Source organism: Papaver somniferum, chromosome 1 (genome assembly GCF_003573695.1).
Source record: "Papaver somniferum cultivar HN1 chromosome 1, ASM357369v1, whole genome shotgun sequence".
Classification (NCBI taxonomy): domain Eukaryota; kingdom Viridiplantae; phylum Streptophyta; class Magnoliopsida; order Ranunculales; family Papaveraceae; genus Papaver; species Papaver somniferum.
In genome coordinates, this window is record NC_039358.1 from 207,225,516 (window position 1) to 207,236,298 (window position 10,783).

The 10,783-nt window shown below is 35.7% G+C and overlaps 1 protein-coding gene across 1 annotated transcript; it reads left to right on the plus strand.

The window, feature by feature from the left end:
* On the plus strand, positions 1-7,230 carry LOC113314133 (hsp70-Hsp90 organizing protein 3-like). Its single transcript, XM_026562902.1, has 12 exons — positions 1-171; positions 286-357; positions 441-628; positions 1,098-1,229; positions 2,395-2,546; positions 2,809-2,878; positions 3,840-3,965; positions 4,296-4,448; positions 5,242-5,343; positions 6,298-6,468; positions 6,562-6,641; positions 6,752-7,230. The coding sequence occupies exons 6-12, from the start codon at positions 2,861-2,863 to the stop codon at positions 6,789-6,791; spliced, it is 690 nt and encodes a 229-aa protein (XP_026418687.1). The 5' UTR covers positions 1-171; positions 286-357; positions 441-628; positions 1,098-1,229; positions 2,395-2,546; positions 2,809-2,860; the 3' UTR covers positions 6,792-7,230.
* The last annotated feature ends 3,553 nt before the right edge of the window (positions 7,231-10,783 follow it).

Sequence of the window (10,783 nt, forward strand, 5' to 3'; positions counted from 1 at the left end):
CTGCTGTAGCAAAAAGACACTAAAAGAAAACCCTAAATTGGAGAGCTCTGGATGTCCGTCTTCCTCCTCCTGTGAAAACCTCTTCTTTAACTTCGGTGTCTCTGTCTCGAGTTCTGGATCTTCATTTTTTCACCTGCAGTTCAAAAAGTCAAAGTTTTTTACAAGCTATGGGTAGGTTAAGAGGACGATCTGAATGGGTCTTCTCCGTTCTACTCTTACATCTCCTTATTTAACTATTTCCTCATCTTGATTTTTAGTTTTTCCCCCTTGTTGTTTTGTTTGCAGAAGCAACCTCACCACCTTGTGATTGTGAGTTGATTAATGCTGCTTACGATGGGAAACTCAAGCTCTTCAAGAGTAAGAAAAACAGTAAATATCTAAAATAACAAAATGAATTGTGCTTTTTTTTTAATTTCATTTCTGTCTGGTTATTTTGTTAGGGTTGGCTTTCAATCTTGCTAAAGGTGAAGGGATTGGAGTCGCAGAAGCGATTGGAAAGATTACAGGTGAAAATGGTTTAGATGGAGGAGGATGTCTTCATAGTGCTGCTATAGGAGGAAGTTTAAACCCGTTTGCAAATACTTGATTGAGAAATTGAAACTTGATGTGGATTCCAGAGATCGAAAGGGTATTATATCATTTCTAGCCTTCTTTTTTTAACAATTAAAATGCTAGGCGATTTTGTCTTAGGGGTCAATTATTTTTATGATGATATGGGTATGTCTATTTACCCTTTTAAAATCTATATTATAGAATTGGTTTGGGTAAATTTTTTGCTAGTTATATATATCTCTTTGGTAATCTCTTCTATAGTGGGAATCTTAGAGTTGCCAACATATTGTGGTCAACTGGAACACGATTGTTGGAAGATTTTTTTTGGAACACTTTGTCGTTTTTATTAGGAAAGCCTCAAAACTAAATACGTCAAAGAATATTGTTATGCTTTTAACTGTAGAGAAGGGTAGTGGTCGAAAATGTGGTTAAGAGCTAAGGCCTATCAAGTCACGGTGTCCGAGATTTATCTTCATTCAAATTGTTCATAATTTGCTGCTGTAAATATTCAATACATGTGTCTTATTGTTTTATCTGTTTTACAGGTAGAACACCCTTGCTTCATGCAAGTTTAAAGGGGCATTTCGACACATTTAGATATCTTCTTGAAAAGGGTGCGGACCCTGATGTGTCAGAAGCTATGAATGCCACTCCTTTAATTTGTGCTGCAAAGTCAGGTACTCCCTCTCTGGATGAATTTTTCATTATGTATGATATTAGATCTTCATTTGTGCCTTTAAATCCAAACATGTCTGACCCACCATATATTCAAATATACCTGTATATAGATAATTGTTTACTTAAAACTTAAAAGGGTAAAATATTATTGAAAAAGAGACACTAGGAGTGACAGGTTATAAAATGATGAACACAAAAGAATCAAAGAACTAGGGACAATTCATTACAGCGTCCCAGTTACAAATTTAAGTAGATTAAGAAAATCCTTCAAATAGATTAGTGTGCAGAGCCCATCTGAAAATGATGCATCTAACAGACACAATAACTTGCTTGGCATTCCTCTCCTGTTAGAGAAAACTCTATTATTTCTTTCACTCCATATGTTCCACCAAATTGCAAAAGGAAGCATAGCCAATATTCTTTTCTTCTTAAATTTAGCTTTAGATGCACTCCATTCCCAAATAATAGCTTTCACATTGGCTTTAAATGCACTCCATTCCATAGCTTGGGGAAGATATAATCCCAATCTTGACTAGTAAAGTTGCGATGATTGAATGGATGAGCATTTGTTTCTATGTTGTTTGGATGAGCATTTGTTTCTATGTTGTTAGAACAAAGGAGACAAATTGCAGATCAAACCTTACCAGCTCTAGCAAGCAATGCCACCTGTATATTAGATGTGAATTAAACATTTATACATGACACCTAATGTTTTATACTTGGAAACAGTCGTGACTGCGACACTGCATTAAAAACTTAACTTATCAGGAAACAGTGAAGGATGTACGATGTGCCTCTGTAAGTAAATTAGGTTACTAGTGCCTGTATTGTATGATCTCTTATTTACTAGTAGTCATATCTACATGCTAGGATTACTGCCTTGATGGTTGGGCTACTAGTGACTAGTAAGCCATCCTGCTTTGGTTGTCCAAAAATATCCTAGTCCCAACTTTACACCGCAAGATAGATGCTCAGGTCAATGTGAAAATAATTGAACTTCCTTCCAGTGTTCAGGAAACATGGCAAAATACTCCAGACCTGTCTAGCGCCTAGACTTCCTCAAAGTAGGTTATGAAGTCTGAGTATAAGAAGAAAAAAAATCAACTTCTTACCCATTTTTTTTTTGGTTTGTTTGAACATAAAATTTTGAGGTATTATGTGCAGGTGATACAAAGATAATAACCTTGTTACTTTCAAGGGGTGTTCGTGTAGATGTTGCAGCTCGTATTTGCACTGGGTCTTTCACTGCTCTTTGGTATGCGGCTAGTCATGGTCATCCAGATGCTGTTAAAGTGTTATTGGATCACGGTGCAAATGTAAGTTAGGTTCTTCTGATGGTATTGAACAGTTGTTCGTCTGTAAAGTAGTCAATCAAGAGATATTGTAACTTGTCCTTAGAACGTCTGCTTCCACTCTTAGAAGTTAAAACATACCAAGTTACCAACCTTCTCTATTCGTAACTTTATGATGTTTATTACTTTATTTTACTTGTAAAAATGATTAGGTAATTGAGAGCAACATATGGTACCTGCTTATTCAGTTGTGATCGAACTTAGTTGATTTTCTTCAACCATGCAGCCTAACGGAGCTAATAGTCCGAGTTCGCTTACACCTCTAATTATGGGAATGTATGAAGCTTTTATTACAGGTAACAAGTACTTTCTGGTGGCACAGTCTTTTTTTGTTTACTCAGATCGTAACTGTAACTGTACGTTTCTTCGTAAACCAGAAAAGGGAATCACCACTAGTATATTGTTGAGAATTTTCACTATTTTCTTCTTTTGGCTAACATCCAACTGGCTTTACATCATAGCATCTGCTTAATATTTGTTTTGGGTATTACCGGGATCTTAAGTTTTAGAGTTGACTAATGAACTTCTGACTTTCGATATAAACATATTCCAATTTTCCAAAATTCATATTCTGAAATGGCATGGCAGTTGCTTTTTATTTTTTGTTTCAGATTACCCTTTTTTTCTTATCAGTAGGTCTTCGTTGCTTCATTATTTTTTGACTCTATGAGGCCTGTCATTAGTTGTTTTTTTTCTATTTGACCTTCTAGAAAATTTTGTCAAACTGGTTCATTCGGATTTGGTTAGTCCTCCAAATGTTGTTCCAACTGAATGTGGTGAATTACTGACAGCGTCTCTGGTTGACCTTATGCCGAGCCATAAACCTGTCTGCTTACCAAAAATTGTGGTCAGCGAGTCATTTTGTATTATTTTCTTGTCATTTATTCTGTCAAGTTCTAGCAGGTATAAATAAACTGGTTTCCATTGTTTGTTGCAACTAGATTTGTCTAATTCCTTTATGTTTCTAGTATTTTTTATGCTTGATCCTCTATTTCTCTTATATTATATTTTCTCGCTGTTCAAGCTATCAATTCTCAATAAACACCAAAAGGTTGATATGGAGCCTTATGACATAACATAATTCTTATGGACCAAAATAATGGGAGTAATTCTGAAAGTTTGGGAAAACTCTAAATCCGATAACTAGGCATTTGCGAAACCACATGTGTCTGTAAATTTACATCCCATTATATGCACCTTTCATAGCTTTCATGTGCTGAACCATGTACTAACTTCTTTCAATTTGCATATATATAGGCAGGCGCTGACCCAAATGCTGTATCATATGGAATTACACCTCTGACAGTTGCAGTAAAGGAGGCATCCGCAGATGACATTACATGCTTACTGGAAGCTGGTGCAGATCCAAATTATAAAGAGATTGTATGGCTGTGCTAAACTTTGCTACTTGTTCCATGTTTGTCCAAATATTGATATCTTTTGTTATCTCCACACACACACATGATTATGCTTGCCAATACAACTTCATCATAAATTCTGTAGCCTAATGACTTGTCTGGGTATTTGTTCTCGGCCTATGTTTGATAGATACGATAGTTGATGTTCGTAGTCTGTTCATATCTATGTCATGTCTACCCTATACAGAAAAGTCTTAATAAGGTTTTCCAACTGCTTTAAACCTTATTGCATTAAAAAGTCATGTTGTGTGACTTTCAGTTTCTTATCTAATTTTGTTTCTGTTTTCGACCATAGAGAGGGGTGATACCATTGGAGATTGCTGCTATGAGGTGCAATTATCAAGTGGTCGAAGTTCTTTTTCCTGTGACTTCTCGGATTCCAACTTATCCTGATTGGAGCATCACCGGACTAATGAGGCATGTAAATTCTGATGCCAACAAAATGCAGGTTTGGAGCTCTTGTCTTACATGCCTGATGGGTTGTCTAACTATGCTTTGGTTCCTTACTTTCACGGTAACTTAGCAAATGGTCATTCTGGCTCCTTTTTACGTGAATTAAAATCGTCGACAGCTTTATCTTTCGCCTCCACTATTCATCAACCTCTAGCGGACTTTCCTCCTAGCCTGCATGTGCCTTCTTTTTTGCCTTCACTCACTCGTCAAGTTTGTAAACCTACTTTCCATAAACTTACTTTCTATAAACCTACAGTAGTACTGCCAGGTTATTGAAAACCTAAATAAGCCATCTTACCTCTATCCTCGGAAGCAGGTATCGCACCATGAGATGGCTCATAACCAAATATTAGTCTTGCTACGATTGTTGCTTCAAGTTCTATTCAATTACCTCTAGAGCATGTCGTCGAGTTTGAGGCTCATTCACTCCTTAATGGAGCCCCATTCACGCTCTTTGAGATGGCTGCATAATATGAAACATTGTAGTACTTGGACTATTTACAGTCCCTCGCATGATAATTTTTATTCCCCAAAACTAAAACAACATGCACAGGCTAGCCAAAGGGTGTGGTCTACTCCATCGCAGACCAGGCTCAGCCTTAGGCTGGGCTAGCTTGAGTTGTTTGCATGCCCAGTTTGCTTTGGCTGTCTCTAGACACACCAACTTAACCAATACTAATTTCTACCATCTCGCATCTCTTGCATTCACTGCAAATTCAGCACTTTGAATGTGTTGAAATTCCAAAAATTAATGTGAACTCATCAACTATTTGGAATACTTTTGGCAGAGGGGAGTATATGCAATGGAGAAATTTCACCAGCTAAAAACAAAAGGAAGAGATGCATTCCAGGGAGAGCAGTATGTTATGGCATTGCATTTGTTCAGAGAGGTAGTTTATAATTGATGAAATTTTTTACGCTTTTGCTTGCTGTTGAACAAGAATCCATATAGCTTATAGGTTCTGCTACAATGAGTAACTTGGAAACTTTTACGCTTTTGCTTGCAGTTTGAACAAGAATCCATATAGTTAGTAGTGCAACCTTTGTTGGTATTTATGGCACATATGTCAGTTAGTATTTATAAACTTATTAGATTAACCAAATCATGGGTTAGTTGATTTGTATATTGCACAATGTATTATTGATTTATTTCTTCTATTGGCAGATAGGTAAGCTTTTTTCTGTCACTGAACTGTTCTCACATCCACGTAAACATATGAGCATCTTGGGTGTAAATAATAATTTGTTTTTACGATCTCAAATTAGCTCCGGTCTGTGGTTGGCTCCGCCGGTGTGGTTACGATGTGGTCGGGCCACATACTTCAAGTATGTGGCCCCTCTTTAAATGATGATACGTCGCATAAAGTAAGAAAAAATTTGGAAAACAGTTTTATTACTTTACTGCTTTTCTTTTTTCTTTCTATAACTTCCTACTTTTTCTGAAAAAGTGAAACAGTTAAGGGGATTTAGAGGGGGCAAGTTTTTTAGTTAAATAGGTGTCAGAAAATGAAGAGGGGGCCGCAAACAAAATGGATGTGGCCCGACCACATCGTAGCCGGGGCGGAATTCCGCTAGTTCTTTTGATTGATTTTGACATCTAAACATATCTGGTTCTGGTATTCTGGTAGCACATGGACCTGTAGGAAGTAATATATACCATTATATCATTATAGTCGTATCAGCAAATTTGTCTGTTGTATTACAAAGTGCTGTATGTATCCTTAGTTTTTATGGCAATGACCGTGGATACTTCTGATAAATTGATTCAACATCATACACATCCTCTTCCTTTTTATGTTGATTATTTTAATTTTAATGATTTTGTTTATTTTTAATGGAAATAGGCCTGGGGCATTCGTCCAAATGATGCAGCTGTACTATCCAACATGAATGCCTGTTATGCGCGTCTGGATGAAGGAGACGACGCGCTTGAGTATGCCACTCTATTGATGCATGTAAGACCTGAATGGCCTAAGCCATACTATAGGTTGGGTGTTGCGCACAATATACTGAAAGTATGTATCTTCCCTCTATTTCCTTACTCCAATAGTCCAATAGGTAATAAACAATATCCATTTTTAACTTTTTGCTCGATTTTTTTTGTACAGAGGTACGATGATGCAGCAGATGCCTTTCAGAAGGGTTTGACGCTCGATCCGGAAAACAAAGAGCTTAAAGATTTGTACATGTAAAGTTTTTATACCTTCACTTCCAACATCAAGAACTCTGATATGATATTTTCCAGCTTTGCTGATCTTGTTTGTTTCTTCATACTAATATTGTTTGCATCTTTCACAGGAAAGCCATTGAAGCTAAATTGAACTCTCTCCAAGTGTAAGGAGATGATGCTGAGAATTGTAGAGATGAAATGACGAGAAGATAGTGAAGCATTAAAGTAACGATAAGATATTAACATGGAAACAAATTCTGAAATGAAGTACACTCTAGAGTCTAGAAGACATTGGTTGGTAGCTGAATTGTATACTGCTATTGATATGGTTTACATTATTATGTTGTCTGCTTGAATAGGGTAGGTTATAAAAGATGGTGAAAGTTCAATCAAACTAACCCCAACTATGATCTGGTGAAGTTTTTCATCTTTTGAATTTTGAAAGTCACTTTTGTAAATTCCTAGGTTTGTTATCTGGGAGCCACTTACCAATGAGGAGTGACATGTTTGAGGTTATGAGATTTTTTTATCCACACGCAGGTTATAACTTTTGATGTGCAAGTTTAGCTGGTACTACATAAGTTTGTGCCGACTGCAGCTTCCCCATTGCCTTTAAAGTTGCACCTTTTTCTGGTAGTGTTTTTTTCTTTCTTTTGAAATCTTTATAGTCTTTGCTTTTTATTTTCATGAGCAATTCTAGTTCCAAGTAAGAAATCTCAAGCACGTTCCGGATTTGGTTGGTGCTTGGGCACAAAATCAGACGTATGCCAGTGTGGATTATTTGCTAAGTTGGATGTGAGGTCTTATTCCTCTGTCAAAAAACTAATTCTCTTCTTTAGTTTCACATTTGTCTTGAGTTTTGATCTTAGTTTTGTGTTAGAACGGTAGGTATTAGCTTCACCAATGAGTCCACTCGTATGAGTGAAATGGAGTCGGAGTCGGATTGGAAGTATAAACTGAAATTATTTTTCGACTTTTAAGAGCGAAATATTCAGAAGATAATTAGTATGATAATTAGTATGGATAGTGGTACACAATTTCATAATAACTTTTATAGAAGTAAGAATGTCAACTTGGATATCCTAATCGGAAGTTCATTCAGTAGTCAAAAATAAAAATATTTTGCTACACAAAACATTTTTTTGTTACTTCTAGAAGTCAAAAATTGTGTTTATTTTTTTGTTACTTCTAGAAGTCAAAAATTGTGTTTACTTGTGATTTTTTCGCTTTTAGTAGCTGAATTTCTTTTTTTTTTCTGAAATAAACTAATATTTTTTAAATAATTTACTTTTTTAGTCAAATAAATTAATATTTTTTATTTATTTTTACAATCAACGGCAAACAGCTTATAAAGGATGGTGAAAGTTTAGTCAAACTAACCCCAAATATGATCTGATAAAGTTATTCATCTTTTAAATTTTGAAAGTCACTTTTGTAAATTCGTAGGTTTGTGATTTGGGTGCCACTTATGACTTACCAATAAGGAGTGTCATGTTATAAATTCTTTTAATCCGTATGAAAGTTATAACTTTTGATGTGCAAGTTTATACCAGTTTGCATTTCCATGTTGTGTTTGTGCTGACTGCAGCTTCCATTGGCTTGTGTTGGTGCTTTTTCCTGGTACTTCTTATTTTGTTGTTATTGTTGGTTATAATCGGTTATCTTAATGACTTTTCTTTAAAACAAAGAGAGAGGTTGTAGCATAATTTTCTCGAGTGTAAATTACATCGTCCATTTCAGGAAAAGTGATATTTTTATTAGTGATACTTTACTCAACCCAGCACATTTTTTTCCCAAGAAAATAAAAAAATACAACAATTCTCGTCGGATTCCAAGAAAACATTTAAAAAGTCTGATTTCAAATTTCTTTCATATTTTTCAATGGTAGGCCAACTGGGCCACCCACTGCCAAGGACAATAGAAGGTCCATCATTTGTGTGAGAGAGAATTTTAACGATTTTTGTTGGAATTCTTTTTGGTGTTTGGAAAGAATTATTCGAAAACATCCCAATAAAACCCTCTAAAAGCCACTCCATTTCCAATTTTCATATCTCAAAACTCAAAAGACTACCCAAAGAAAACCCCAAAAATGGAGAGCTCTGGATGTGGTCCTTTGTGAAAAAAATTTCTTTTTTTTTCCTCTCGTTTTTGTCGTGAGTTTTGATCTTAGTTCTTTTTTAGAACGATAGGTATTCTAATTTCCCCTAGAGAAAAAAATGAAGGACCTACTGACACACTTTCTTTATCTAAAAATGATGTTTGAATGTGAGATTGGTGTTCAGACATGATATCATCTTTTTTTTATATGTATACAGAAAAACTTAGGCAAGCCTAAGAGGATTACATGTTAGAATTAGTGGCAAGAAGAATGCCACAATACTCATAGGATTCGAGTTTTTACATTCTATAGATAAATTCAAAGTATCTGAATTATGAAGTCCGTGGATAGTTTTGAGACCAACTAAGACAAAAGAAATAATATTGTTTCTGCTTCCTACGTCTTCATCATTTTCTCTTCTACTTCATTCATGATAATTGAGATGGAACCTTCCTTGGACTGCAATATGGTAGAGCATAGTGCAACGAACTACTATCTCCATTGATTTAGCATGTATTTCAATGTTGGTATGTTGCATTTCCTTGGCCCAATTGAAAGCTAGGTCTGCTCCTCCTGTTGCTCCCCATTTTCCAGAGTGTCACGGATATCCTCTAATCCCAATAGTGTTTCCTGCAAAATCTGAAGCAGTTAGAGCAGTGAAATAATATAGGGACTCTAGGTCTTGGAATTTTTATGAATATTCCAAAGTCCTCTCTTTGATCAGAGGTGACGGGATATTGGAGTTCAATATCAACATCCACATACTCATTTTCCCCACTATTGAGGGCAGTAATGAGGATGTAATCCTGTAAATGGTGAAATCTGTTGTGAGAGCACAAATGTTGTTTGATTCTGTGAGAGGCATTCCTTGCATTTGACTGGTATGGTTAACTATAAATTCACACCTAGCTTTCCAAATATACCATTAAGGAGTGGCATAGATGTTACTATTGTAGTTAGAGGAGTTATTGCCTGGAGCAAACCAAGAGTTGAACCAATCTAGGAAATTTGTAGTCAAATCAAATTCACTATGATTTGGTCCAAACTATTGGTGCCAAACAGAGGTAGCATCAGGAAAATTTAAGAAGAGATGTATCTGGGATTAATATAGTGAAGTATGCAAACATTTTTAACATTTGTCGGGAGATCATTCCATGAGAACATTTTCATAGGAAATTTTATATGACTTAGAGAAATATCCATCTTCTATAAAGCCTTCCAATTCCTGGTTCGGGAATCAGTCCCATAGAGGTTGTCCATCTTTGTTATGTAGAGAGATTTTACAGTGAAATTTCCTGTGTATGTCAGCTTCCATTGGATTTGATCCTCCTCTCATGGGTGAGTTGCAGTTCAAGAATAGATTTTGCATAAATGAGATTGAACCGGGCGTTAATAATGAGGATATTCCAAGCCTCATTGTCCATGAGAAGATGTTCAACAAGTTGGAGATCATCAGGGCAGTTGGCAAGTTTGGGCAACAAGGAGTTGATGGTATATATCCATATGTTGATTCTTTTGTCATTTTAAATCCTCCGGAAGATGTGATCTTGAATGTTGTTGATGCCTTCTAGGATGCCTTTCCAAATCCAAGAATCACCATCTTTTGGCTCGGTATCCATGTCGAAAACTAGGGGTGGGACTTGGGTTGGGTCAACCCACCAAACCCGAACGTTGTACGGACATGTGAAACGTATTTCAAAACGTTGGGCAAGCTTGGGCATAAATTTTAGGAACCCGAGTTAAATTTGGGAAAGCATGGGCACAAATATTTCTAACCCAAACAACCCGCCCAACCCGAATAACTATATATAAGATATTTTTTATAATTAGTATTATCATCTATTTAGAGAAATTTTAGATATTATCTTCAAATCTATTAATGAAAATATAAATTATATCTATCTCAAATATGAAAAGAGTTTATATTATTGTAAATAATCTTCAGTTATTTGGAAATTTAAAATAGATGGAGCAATTAATTTTATTATTACTAAAATTATTATTATCACCTTAGAAAAAATTGTATGTCTAGTGGAACTTGGGCCAACCCGAGTAACCCGGG

Bases quoted from the DNA above. Each gene is read 5' to 3' on its own strand.
- LOC113314133 (XM_026562902.1), top strand. The intron at 3,966-4,295 runs GTATGGCTGTGC...TTTCGACCATAG, and splicing joins ATCCAAATTATAAAGAGATT to AGAGGGGTGATACCATTGGA. The intron at 5,344-6,297 runs GTAGTTTATAAT...TAATGGAAATAG, and splicing joins CATTGCATTTGTTCAGAGAG to GCCTGGGGCATTCGTCCAAA.